The following is a 13,582-nucleotide window of genomic DNA, read 5'->3' on the forward strand; positions in this document are numbered from 1 at the left end:
TGCCCGGACTCCTGCGGGGGCTGCGGGAAGGGGACACGGACCGCACGGAGTCTCCCCCTTCCCGCAGCTTCCACCGGGGGCTTCTCCGCAGGATGGAGGGGCCTGGCGGTGCCCGTACACCTCCAGCCCTGCCCAGGCTCATGACCCGATGAGCCGCGCTAGGCGAGGTTTAGCTTGGACCTTAGGAGGGATTTCTTCACAAAAAGGGTGACGAGGCATCGCAACGGGCTGCCCAGGGAGCTGCTGGAATCACCGTCCCTGGAGGTGTTTAAGGAAAAGACAGGACACGGCACTCGGTGCCGCGGTCGGGCTGACGAGGCGGCGTTCGGTCGCGGGTCGGAGCCGATGATCTCAGAGGTCTTTTCCAACCCGAACGATCCCGCGGCTCCGTGAGGGGCGCGGCGCTTCCCGCGCACCTCCCGCGGCCGCTGCTGCCCGGAGCGGCTCCGCGGCCATTGACGTCAGGCAGGGCGGCACGTGACGGCGGCGGGGCCAATCGCGGCGCGCGGAGCCGCTCCGGCAGAGGGGCTGTGTCGGCAGCGCCCGCCGCTCCCGCCGCCTCCTCCTCCTCCTCCTCCTGCCGCGGCGGCGGCGGCGCGCGTGGGGACCCGCACACACAGACACGCACACACAGAGGCAGGCACGCTCACACACACACACACACACACTCACACACCCGCTCCCACGGGCGCGCACCCGCACCCACATACATACATACATACATACATGCACGCGCGCCGCCGCACGCTCCCGCGCACACGCCCCGGGGGGAAGGAAGGAGCCGCTGCCGGACGCCCCGCAGCCCCCACCGCCGCCGCCGCCGTCAGGAGCCCCCCGCGCCGCCACCGCCGCCGCCACCGCCACCGGCTTTTGTCCGCCGCCCCCGCGGGAGCCGACCCTCTGCTCGGCCGGCGCCCGCCCGGCAGCATGGACGCGGCGCTGTGACCCGCCGGGGGCGGATTGGGAAGTTTGAATAAGGATTTTATCGCTTCCCTTTCCCCCTTCTCCCCTCGGTGCGGCTCAGTCCCTACCCCCATCTTCCCCGACAGATTTTGTTGTTTTGTTTTTATTTTTTTTTTCTTCACCGTGCATTTTGTTTTCAATCTACCGCGTGGGGTTGGATTTTTTTCTTTTTGTTATAGTTCTTATTTTGAATTTTATTTTCTTCGGTCGTGCCTGTCTCTACCCGCCGTAGAGACCGGTCCCCGCGGGCGGCCGAGCGCCACCCCCGACCCGGCCCGCGGGGCTGCCATGGATCGCACCGGCGGCTCCGGCGGGGGCAGCGACCGCAGGCAGCCCGAGGAGAGCAAGCCGCTGCTGGGCGAGATGTCCGCTCCCGAGGGGAATAAAATGGGTGCCGCGCCGTGCCGGAGAGCCCTGCTCCACTGCAATGGCATGAGGTACAAGCTGCTGCAGGAGGGGGACATCCAGGTGTGTGTCATCCGGCACCCCCGGACGTTTCTCAGCAAGATCCTCACCTCCAAGTTCCTGCGGCGGTGGGAACCGCACCACTTGACCCTGGCGGACAACAGCGTCGCCTCGGCCACGGTAAGAGCCCGCCCGGCTCCGGCGGGGGCATCCGCGGGGAGCGGGGGATGCCCGCGCCCTCCGTCCCCGGGCGGCCGGACCGGGCTGGGGCCGCCGGTGGGCGAAAGGGGGATCGGCTCCACTGGGTTCCGGAATGCCGGCGAAAATCCTGAAAGGATTTTTTTTTTTTTTTTCCCTTGTTCGTAATCCTGTGGATGTTTATTTTTGCAGTTTCGGTGGTGGGGTTTTTTTGTTATTATTTTCCGAGCAAGGCTACTATTGTTGTTATTATTGTTGTTCAATATTTTTCTTTTATTTAAAAAAAAAAAAAATTCCTTCCCTCTCAACACGACCCCGGCACACAGTCACCATACCGAGCCCTTTGTATCCGAAACCAAAGTCGGCAGATACCTGCTGGCACCTTGGCCAAGTTGGAGGTGAGGGAGGTGGAGGATGCTTTTAATTCGAGAGCGAAGGCTCGGGTTGTGCGCGGACTTTGCTGTGGTTCAGGCCTGCTCTGGGGGCTCTGCTTTGGCGGTCACATAACCTGCCCGGATACAGGCAATGTGATTGGAAAATATGGAGATTCCTTCAGGGTTTTTCTTCCTGCTGGAAAATGATGCAAGAGAAAAAAATGCGAGGTGGTGATATCAGCGTTACAGAAGATGTACTATAGACGGATGTAGTCTTGAAAAAATATGATTTATATTTTCATATCCGACTTAAAATTTAATGGCCAATGTTACTGGAATATTTGTGGAGTATATAGAGTGATTACACAGATTTTTATCTAATAAGCGATTAACAAAATATATTTTACGCTGATCTTTAATCAGTCGGCACTTGGATTCTGTCTTTTTTTGATTTATATGTAAATGTCTCGTTTTTCTCAATGGCTTCATTCTGGCCTTCCTATAGGACACTGATACGAGAGAGTGGATTGGCTTTTGTGTAGATTTCTGTTAATGGTGAATTTCAATGGATTTCATCCAGCCTGTGCTGTGCTCGGAGGTTGGGTTTTTTCACACCTTGGTACACAGACATAGTGTGTGTAAATGTCTCTTCTGCATCATGCTCTGCTCTGAAGTACTCAGAGCAGGTTTTCAGTGGGAGCTACTTTAACCTTCAGGTAGGCCAGCTGCCTGTTCTCACAGAGCTCTTTTTTGTGCCACAGTGACATCTCTGCTTGCCGTTTCCACTGGGCTCTCGAGGATGTTTCAAAGGGAATATTTTCTTTCTTTGATAGAACTACTGCTTGAAGGGAGAAGCGAGATTTGGTCGAGCACTGTTGGAGAAAGCTCCTGAGAGACACAAGCACGAGGAGTTTCTGCAGTTCTTCATTTTGTTAAGATACCATCATTGTGGAGGGGGAGTTGAATATTAGTGGAGATGAGGCATTTTCCTGGCAGTATCCATAGCTGATTATTCCCAAGCCGAGGAGGAGGATAGGGTAGAGAGAGGCATGATCACGCTTCAGATGTTGTTCTCTGCAATGTGGCAATACCAGGCATGAAGTTGTATTTTTACAGGACACGTCAAACTCTGCTCGCTGGCAAAGCTGTCACCAGAGAAACCATCTCTGAAAAGATTTCTGAAGTCCTATGGGGCTGTGCTTTAATTAATGTTGAGGTGTTCTCATTCCTAATTATTTTAGGTGTATAAATAGCAAGAAGATAGTGAAGCATTGTGCGTAGCATTGCAGGCTCCATTTTGTTGAGCAGTGCTCTTCGTGCTTGGTCTTGTGCCTTATCATTTTTTCCCAGTGCTAACTCACCCTACAAATAGGGTTGATCACAGAAATACCTGTGCTTTATTGTGTCAGGTAGTGTCTTTGGTTTCCAGGGGGTAATTAGGGCACAAGGATAAGACCTGAAAAACCTACCCACAGAGTCAGGCAACAAGTGAATGCAGATATCTTTCAGACGTTGGTTTTGTGATACACCTACGTTTTAGTCTTTTTCATTTCGAGCTGGAAAGATGAGATTTAAGCAAAATCTCTGTTAATTTAACCCCCACCCCCTACAGAAATGGGGTACAATTCCAAAACCTCCTCAAACTGGAGGTAGATATTTGAATGCAACTAATTTGGTTTTCAAGAGCTACAGAAAAATATCCATTCTGCCCATTGAAAGTGGCCGTTGGGAGCACTCAACAGCTTTGATAACAAGGTCATTTTTACACATGGGGCTTTCGACAGGCAGGCTGTATGAGCAGCCAGTAATTAACCTTCACATCATCCCTTTGCAAATCCTCTGGCATGACGAGTTTTACTGCATTCTATGTAACATGAATAAAATTGAACAGGAAAATAACATCACTTTGTTTTGCATTTGAAAGCAAAAGATGTAATGACAGCTAAATCCAGATCTGGCAAATTATGTCCCTGAGTACAGAGGATAAGTTATTTGTTGATTCTAGGCACTTTATATCCTTTTTATTGTCACTTGAGACATACATTAGAATTAAATTCTTCTCCCCACAAGCTCTTACTTGTCAGTCCCTGGGCTGCAATATAGAAGGTAGCATTAGTTTGTGTATGGATTATTCATCTATAGTTTATTCCATGAATAGACATGGTATGTGCCCACATATATAAGTCTGAATAATGAGACTCAACCTACTTTTTTAGAGACATAACCAGTTTTCTTGTTTATTTAGCTACAATTTTTGTGCTGACAAGATAGTTTTTGGTAGCAGAAGTGCTATGCAAGAATGCAGTGGAACAACTGTTAGGCCATCTTATTTAGCAAAATTTAGGGTGGAAGAAAATAATGTTCTCCATGAAGTGCATTTTTTGACATGATGACAAGCGACCATTTCAATTAAAATAAATCCATGTTAATCAAATAAAAATAATAAGTGTATTCTGAATTGGCATATGCACCTAGTTAACAAATGCAGAAAGGTGTTAATTTGTGGACAGTCCCATAACTGTAGGTGTTAGGACTTCATCTGATTTGTGTGTGTTTCCATGTTTGTGTTGTGTTCTTATTTCTCAAAGAATTGCTTAAATATAGCACAGTGTCACCATTACAGTTTCACTTGCATTATGTCCAGGGTTTCATTCTGGTTAAGAGTTTTTTGGAGAAAGTGAATACAGATCTGTAGCTTTTTTTCTTTTTTATTTTGTTACTGTAAATGCTAAAGTCCCAGTAGGAAATTTTGACACTTAAAAACTTTGTTTGTCAGACAGCAGCTTGCCTGGAGATGAATTTGACTTTCTCCCCCACGGGAGGAATAATGTTTATTTTATAAACACCTACCAAACACAAATGTAGCACCCTTACTAATTTTTTTTTCACCGGTGAGATCTGTCCTTGCACAGCTTGAGGGGCAGTGATAGTAAAAACAAATACAGAAACAGTGAAATGTAATATTTCTTACTTTTTTTTGGGGGGAGGGGCAGGGTGGGGTTAGGAGTAACCCTTTCTTCAAGAGAAATGTACAATTTGATTTTCAGTAGTTTAAACGTAGGTGTCATGACTGTTCTGTCCCTTTCGTGTCTCTTTCATTTCTCTTTCATTCTTTGTCTTGCACCGGTGGGGAGGAGATGTTGAGGGCAGTGATTTTCAAGTCCTGGGTTGCAGGGAGGACTTGTGATACATATGTATGTGCAGCAGACAAGGAAAGAATAAATAAGTGATTCATTGTCCCTGGCTAGGGATGACCTCTCTAATTCCCATCTGGGAAGATAAGGCTTTATTGAAACCATGAAGTTACTCATTAATATCCCTCAAGGAGATGGAAACTTTGGCTTTTCATGCCCATTTCACATTTCTCGGTTTTGCCTTGGCAGGTGGGTTGGGTGTAATGTAAATGTTTTGTTCAAAGCCGGTGGCAATCCTGAAAAGACTTGGGTTTCTTTGAAACATTTTGCTGTACAGACATGATGTGTGAGGACAATAGTTTATTGACAGGCTGGCTAATTGTAAATGCATTTGAAACAAGAATGTAAGTGGATTAGGGAGCTGCATTTGTGTTGTCTTCTAGAGACAAGAACGTACCCAGTTAATATTAAATGAGGCAGGGCAGAATGATCTGTTTCAAAGAGGAGAAGTGGAGTAGAAAATTGTCTTCTAATTGTTTTTTAAAATTCAACAATTCTGCTACTGCATTTGTTTCAGCATGCTATTACATGTCTTTCCTTCCTTATTTTGGTAAAGATAGAGCAAAAATTCCTATCAAGCTGGACTCATTGTTTACTTTAGCACAGATTCCCATTAGTTAGAAAAACACACTTTTAAAAATTAAATTTCCCTTTAAAAACAATTAGCTCAAGTGGGAAGTATTATGCAGAGCTCAAAAGTTTCAAAACAATCTCACAAGAAGAATTTTTAAAGATTTCCTGAAAAAGGAATATTATAGTATTATCCAGATTGCAAATAGAATTAATATGAGTTTATAATAATAATAAACAGTTCAGTAAACCAAGTGCTGCCTTTAAGTCCTGCAGTGTTGACGAGGCTCTGCAAATGTGACTTCAAACTAGATTGGTGTGTCTGCCATAATTTCATGTATAAATAACAAAGCAATTTTAGATTTTTTTAAATTTGTTATAATAATGGCAGGATAAATTACAATTTATATTTAATCTTTTTCATGGTTTACTGTTGCAGATGATGGCTTTCATTTGATGAGAAGTGGTACCTATAGGTTTTGGGTGTACATATATTTGCTTGTTCTGGGTTGCTGCTGTCTCCCAGGTTCAGGTGCATCAGAAAGAGCACTGAGTGTCATAATTTCCATAAAAGCCATGACAATTTAGAATTCTCTGCAAATTGAGAACAAATTGCTCCATGTTATCTGTACTGATGAAATTGAGATTCTCTTTCACAAGTGAAGGCGGGTATGTGCCCGCATTAACAAACCCCAAATTTTTCTGAAGACCTGGTGATTTAATGGAATATTGCTTTGCTGTGACAAACTTATTTTATTGCTATATTAGTTAGTAGTTCAACATAAGAAAACCTAAAATGATATTTCTTTAAAGTTGTTTAATGCCTATCAAACATACCTTTGCATATATAGTTCCTGCAGTGGTTAAAAAGCATATTTATAAGCCAGTAGTGTTAAGGTATGTGTTTATATGTCACAGAGCGTATATAAAATATGAAAACAGAAGCTATATTCATTGACAGAGTGAGAGCTCTCAAGGCTATTAGTGTTAGCACCCAGCCAGTAAATTTTACATGTTCAGGAACATAAATAAAAAGGATACTCAGAAATACTTGTGCCTCATTTTTCCTTTTGGCTGGGGAGTAAAGATGTGGTGCTAGTAACTAGGTGGTGGTAATAGTCCCCATGGGAGAGACTCTGAATTGCCTCTGGTCCTCACTGGGACTTGATCCTGCATCAAAGCGGGGCCTGCAAGAGCTCAGCATCCCTCACAGGGCTGGGCCTTTGTGGAGCTCTGAATAATACTTTGTATTTTTTTTTGTAGTGGAACATTATAACTGTGATTATAGTAGTGATGGGGGGAAGAGTCTGATAGATCCTCCAAGGTGGGGTGAAGTCCTTCTAGGAAAGGATGTGCTGCCCAGAGAGGCTGTGGCTGCCCCTGGGTCCCTGGCAGTGTCCAAGGCCAGCTTGGACAGGGCTTGGAACAAACTGGACTTGTGGAAAGTGTCCCTGCCCATGGCAGGGCATGGAACAAGGTGATCCTTAAAGGTCCCTTCCATCCCAAACCACTTCATGATTCTGTGAAACTCAACAAGAATGTTTGGTTTTTCAGAGGTGGGAGACTGAGAGTCCCATCTACATCGATGTTCCAGTGTGCAAGGTTGGGTTTGCTTTGTTAGCAGCTGTGGGAAATCAGAGGCTGAAGGTCTCACCAAAATCATTCACAGAACTGTGTGCACTGAGGGGCCTTTTTGGAGGGAAAAGCTGGTAGGTTTAGTACATAGAAAAGAGGGATTTTTTTGGGAACTGTTCAATTTATTGCATATAATTTGTTGGTACTTTTGAATTTCCTAGGTAACAGATGAGTTTAACATGATACAATTTCCCTCTATGTTAATAAGTATGGCTAACCTAATAGGGTTTTAGTCATCTCCTCATATAGGATTTATGAGAAAAGAGACCTACCTCAAATAGTTCAAGCCTTTTGGAGTCTTTAGAAGTAATTAGATTGTGGGTTGCATGGGTAGATTGTGGCTTGTTTATTGGTGTTTTGAGCAGTGCTAGTTGCATCAGTTTGGTTCTGTGTTTGGTTCTGGTTCATAGATAACATAGTGCTTGATTCCACAAACAGCCAGGTGTTGGAAGATGATTGATACTTCAGCATGTATAATCCATTCAGAGAGCTTGTGCATGTATGTGCACTCAATAAAATAACTTATTTTTGCACCGTCTGCCTATGCAGTGTCATTGGCAGCAGTGCTGGCTGAGTCAGCCCTGGCCTGTGCCATTCATTTCTGCATCTGTGCCATTCCCTGTCAATCTGTCCTTTTTAAGTGCTTAACAGTTTGCAGGGTCAGGTTGAGAAAAATCTCTGTGAGCTGGCTGGGGAGCACTCTCTCTGTTTGAACCTTTTGCAGGTTTGTTGTCTGTCTTTTCATGGATCAGGGAGGTGATGTGTTTCAGTGCACAGCCCGCCAGACTGCTGAGGAAGAAGAGAGCGGGAAACATGGTAGGCTGGAATTTGTGCCAAAAAAAATGTATTATTAAATCATTGCGTAAAATTTTCCTGTTTTGCACAATATGTAAGAATGCAGGGACAACACCAGGAAAGGGAAAAGACAATTGAAAAGCATATATTATAACTGATCACGTCAGTGGTGAGTGAAGTTTCAGCTCTTGTGGTTGTCGAGGAAAACACAAAGTCAGAACCAGATGCTAAGTTAAAAGGCCTTTACTTCATAGGCTTTAAAATCAGGAGCATTTAATAATACTATCTACGTTTTGGAAGAGGGGGACTCATGTTCCAGGATTTGTGGTGTTACCAGTGCTGCCATTTCCAGTACTTTAAGTGGTTTGTTGACTTTGCCCCTTGGGCTGTCCCATGAGTGATGGGACAGGGCCAATGCAATGGGAAATACAAGCAGGTAACCTGCCAGGCACGGACTGTGGTGTCCAGGCCACGAGGGTATGGTGAAGGCTGTGTTGTTCTTCTACTTTAATCTGAGTTTTTAGTAAGCTTTTAAATAACATTAAGTATTTTTCCTTTTTTGAGAAACTTAATAAAAAGGCATATGTTTTTTCTGGATTTGAGTGTTTCTGCTAGATGTGTGCCATTACTAACTGAGCTTAAGGAACTCGTCAAGTTGCAATTACTTAAATCTGAACTGGAAGTACACTCAGTCACGTACATTCTTGGTCTCGCTCTGTTGAAATCAGGAGGGTAATTTGAGGAGAGGGATTACCATTCATTGCCTGTGCTGTGAATGGCAGGATGTGCTGTTCAGAGAGGGATCGCCGTGCAGCTCGCTCTTGGCTGCTGGCTGGGGGGCATGGCTGACTCTCCTCTCAGCTTTGTCCAGCTCTCAGAGCCCCATTTTCTCCCTCTGCTTGGCAGATCTCAAGGTGCTGAGTGACCTGCAGTGGTTGGAATGGCTCTTCCATGAGCGAGAGGGTTGCTGGAAAATTCCCTCTTATTCCTGGTTAGAACTGGCGTAGAAGCTGTTGCTCTGTCACTCATTTTATGCCAATGCTGTCCTGGTGGAAAGTGAGTTTGTGACATTCATCTGTGGGGAAAAAAGCCTCACTCAGAATCCTCCAGCCATCACTGCTGCTCTGTGGGACATGTGCCAACTCTGTCCTGTCTCCCTTCCTCAGACAATAGAGTTTTATTAAGGAAAAAATGCTGCTTGCTGCCAGTAGCTCTCTTTTCCCCCATTTGGTCTCAAAATTTGCTGTAGTGCTGCTGTGTAATGTGGTTGTGGCTGGAGTTTGCAGGAGGGTGGATCCTCTACCAGGAGCAGCTGCTCCCAGTTCCTGGAAGGTGTAGGAAGATGGTGCTGCTGCCTCTGCTGTTACCTTGCTTGATATTTGCACCTGTGGCCATTTTCACTTCTGAGGCCGTGGCAAAGTGAGAGGTTTAAAATGGAGCAAGGCTCTTCTGGGCCCTTGGAGCACCTCTCCCATGTCTGCTCAGAATATCAGCTTGTTTCAGGGGTAAGATGTCTTGCACTATTCAAAGTATGCTGCAGCTTCCCTAAAGTTCTTGTTCCTGTGCCTGAGGGATTGCATGATTTTCTCAATGGTGAAAAATTTAAAAGGAATGATTGCTTTCATTGATTAATAGAGCAATTACCAGGACTTCAGAAAAGATGACTAAAAAATGGTTATCTAATGCTTCTTAAACTCCAGATCACTAATTTCTTGATATTAAGAATAGGAATGTTGAATGCTTGACACTGTCACTAAAGAACTTTTCTTTCTTGGATTTCTAGTGCTTAAAGAAAGGCTAAATAAAATGAAATATTTTTCTCCTTTTGAAAAATTTAAAACTCCAACCTTATTAGCACACAGAAATGGATTTAGGTTTTGTAAGATTTTGTTTTCAAAGATGCCAAATGTGGTACAGTAAGTGTTGCCTTAGAAGAAAGCTGAGATGAAGCTAAGTCAGAGGGTTTTGTTAAGAATACATAATTGTATTCCCAAATACAATTATTTTATATTTTGCATAATGTTTTTCTTAGACCTAAAGAGAAACTATTAGCAGATGAGAATCAGATACAGTATTTTTTTCTTAGAAATAATTTCTGCATCTTTTGAAGTGTGTGGATGTCCATGCATATTTTATGGATGAGACTTTTATGATGTAAACCCAAAGGTAAGACAAGAATTGTGAAAACAAAAAAGTGGCCTCATTTTTGGTTTATGTATGGACAATTAACATCAACTGAGCAACATTAGGTAATTGCATTTGCAGTGAGACAGTTCTGACTATTTTTAAAAGAACACCTTTTTTTCCCCCCTGAATCTCCTAAGATACCCCATGGTGTGTTCCCTGCAGTACATTTCAAACAATACTGAGCAGGTATTTCTCAATGGTGGAGCTGTGATATTGCTTTTTTTGTTTCTTCCCAGTGTTTTGGCTATTTGTTTTGGCTATTTCAATATAAGGGTTTGGGATTGGCAGGTGCCTCTTACCATGGCTGGTTCCTGCTGTAGTGGAATTCTCTTGTACCACCAGAGTTTCTTGTTTGCTACTGTAATAAAACTAGTGGGCAGTCTGGTTTTGCTGTCTGGAATAAAACTGAATGACTTTGTTATCCATTTCCAGGAATGGGCATTATTAACAGTAAAGTAGAGACTGCTTTAAAAAAAAAGATTTTGAAACTTGCCAAGTGGACTCCAACTTTTTAATCAAAATACTAAGGGTGTGTAGGTTTTTTCCATAAATATAAATGTCTGTTTGACCTGTGAACAAAAAAGAAGGATTATTTTTGGCCTTTAAAACAGGGAAAAATGATTTTTGGATGACAGTCTACCTTCATTCTAGTAATCCTTGGGTTTCAGCCATCTCCAAGTGCTTTATGGGTCAGTATTTTTGTATGTGGGGAAAACAAAGAGATAAATGTAGATCTGACATGTTTGCCACTGTTGGTTCATGTTTAGTTTGCAGTGCCTTCTTAGTTGGTGTATGGATCTGTGGTTCACTCTGGAGGCCCTAAGGTTGGACACCAAGGACCAGCAGTGCCTTGCCCTAATGCTCCTGATAAATCAGTGCTGGGAGCTGGAGCAGAAATGATTTTCCTTTGCTTTGTCTGCTAGGCTGCATCTTCCCTCCTGATTTTGATGGCTATTAATTTTGTTAATGGTTGTAAATGTCATTAAAAATCAGTGGAACCGTGGGAGAGTGACTGACAGCAGAACGTGGCCCAGAGTGTCGTGCTCTTCTTGCTACCCTTCAATCTTCCTGCACAGAAAATACCTGCCAGGGAGCCAGGTGCCAATCAGTTCAAGTCTCTGCTTTCTGCAGCATGTGTGCTTTGTGTATTCTCCTAATAGTCACTTCTGACAACCTACCACTTTGCTCTTGCTTCAGAGGCTGTTAAGACTGAATTCAGAAATAAAGAATAAGTCAGGGAAACCTTGACTGCACTGAAATTTTCAGGATGAGAATGAGCTTGCAAAATTGTTAAAGAAGCAGGGTGCTTTTTGTGAAAAGATTGGCAGTTCTCTCTCCCTTCTCAAACCTTGGATTTACTATACAGACTTCTTGATGTTGAGCTCATAAATTTAGGAATCCCTTGAGAAGATTAGATGCCTTGACTGCAGAGGCATCTTAAAACCCCTTGTTTCTCTCTGGTACAACGTGAGCTGTAAGAAGGTAGGAAACTGAAAGTAGAACTTCCTGGGGACTCTTGAATAGAGGATCTGTGGGAGATAATGCAGTTCTTCAGGTCTCTTTTCCTGGTGGCCCTGCAGTTGTTGTGGCTGGGGATGTGAGTGGTGTTTGCTGCTGTCAGCTGCCAGGGGTGCTTGCACAAGGAGAGGTTTCTGTGCCTGGCTGGTGACACCAGGCTGGGTCTCAGTCATGGGAGTGTGAGCCTGCCTGGCCCCACAGGGCTCTGGGGATGGCTCTGCTGCTCTGTCATCTGAGCAGTTTGCTCAGTAGCCTGGCTCTGAGAAGGAAGGTGGGAGGAGGGGAACGGAACTGTGAAAGGCCCAGTGGTTCTTGAAGAACAGCATTTACTTTCTCAGCGGAGATTTCCATCTCCTTCAATGGACTGTGTGGAATGAGATCTATCTGTGTCCTTGTCTTGCTGCTCAGCAGTGAAATGCCTGTAGTTTGGGTACCTGTTGATTCCTTGTGGAAGATTAATCATGTTCAGTGAAGCAGTTGTGTTCCTTATGCACAGGAACAGAGAGGTTTATTTGGGTGTCTGGAGGAAGAGAAAACAACGTCATGTCGCAGATGTCGTTCAGTCGTTGTTGAAACCAGAAGAAAATCTATGCAATTGCTGTAAACCTCTGCCTTTAGTAAATAGGTTATAGTAGCACAATTATTGAATTTGAAAAGGAGCTTCAGCTTATTCTTTCAGTGCAGGAACACTGGTAATTCTTCAGATATTCCATACTAAAGGAATAGCCACCCTAGCTGTGTAATAAGGGCTTGAAGTAGGATTCCCTATCATGTTTGGTATGAAATGCAGCCCCTATGTGGAAGGGAAGAGCACTGATGAAAGATATTATGCAAGTGCAAATTATGCAGCATTTAGTTTTTCTTTCTATTCTTTGTGTTTCTTTCAGATCCTCCAAGTTTTTTCTTTCTTGTTTGTTTTGGTGTTTTTGCTTTTCTTTTGTCAATGCTGACTTTTGAGGAAAGATTTTAAATTTCTAACTAAAAATTAGTCTGACATCCAGAGCCATGGAACAGGCTCATCCTCTCCTAGAGGAGCAAATGGTTAGAGTGGAGTCTTGGCACTGAAAATCCCATCTGCTTTACAATCAAATAATGTGGACATTGAAGCAAGCATAAAACTTGTGTTGGCACAGAACTTTGTTACTGAAGGTGAAAGTAGAGACACGGTCAACATGTCTTGTCTGAATGAAAACACATTTCCTAAGGTTGGGTAATTAATCTTTTGTGATTGCTGTGAATGAAACAGGAAATAAGGCTGGAAAAGCTTGAAATTAAATGAAATGTGCAGGACCAGACATGCACTTTGGTATTAAATATTGACATACCCCTTCCAGGTAACCACTTTGCCTTTGCAGCCCAGCATTTGGCCTGAAGACTGCAATGTCTTCTTTCAGTGGTGTTTATAGTGAAAAATTTGTTGACACTGGGAGATGTTTCTACTGGCTTCTTGACTAACACCAGTATATGCTTCTTTTGGTGCTATGTCACTGCCTCCCTTGATATTAATCTCCTGATTTATTGTAAGTGATTCCAAATGTCCCTGGTGACTTGGGTTGACTAATGTACTTTAAATATGGTGAAATCATATCATCTGTTGTGGGAGTTGACCGTGGATCAGGCTGCTCCCTCGTGCAGACAGACAGCATGGGAAACTACCCAGCCCTTGGTGGTGCTTACCCAAAACCAGGAGCAGGTCCTTGCTGCCCTGTGCCTGTGGGTTGCAGTGTAGGTTGGTCAGTTTTA

At 44.0% G+C, this 13,582-nt stretch overlaps 1 protein-coding gene across 1 annotated transcript in view; it reads left to right on the forward strand.

Moving 5' to 3' along the window:
* Positions 1-540: 540 nt before the first annotated feature.
* CMIP (c-Maf inducing protein) overlaps positions 541-13,582 on the forward strand; it is a 131,583-nt gene continuing 118,541 nt past the window's right edge. The window contains exon 1 of the mRNA XM_066557399.1: positions 541-1,548. Within this exon, the coding sequence (XP_066413496.1) occupies positions 1,252-1,548 (297 nt within the window). The 5' untranslated portion in view covers positions 541-1,251. The remainder of the gene's footprint in view (positions 1,549-13,582) is intronic.

The sequence above is a fragment of the Molothrus aeneus genome, chromosome 11, assembly GCF_037042795.1.
Source record: "Molothrus aeneus isolate 106 chromosome 11, BPBGC_Maene_1.0, whole genome shotgun sequence".
NCBI classification, from domain to species: Eukaryota; Metazoa; Chordata; class Aves; order Passeriformes; family Icteridae; genus Molothrus; species Molothrus aeneus.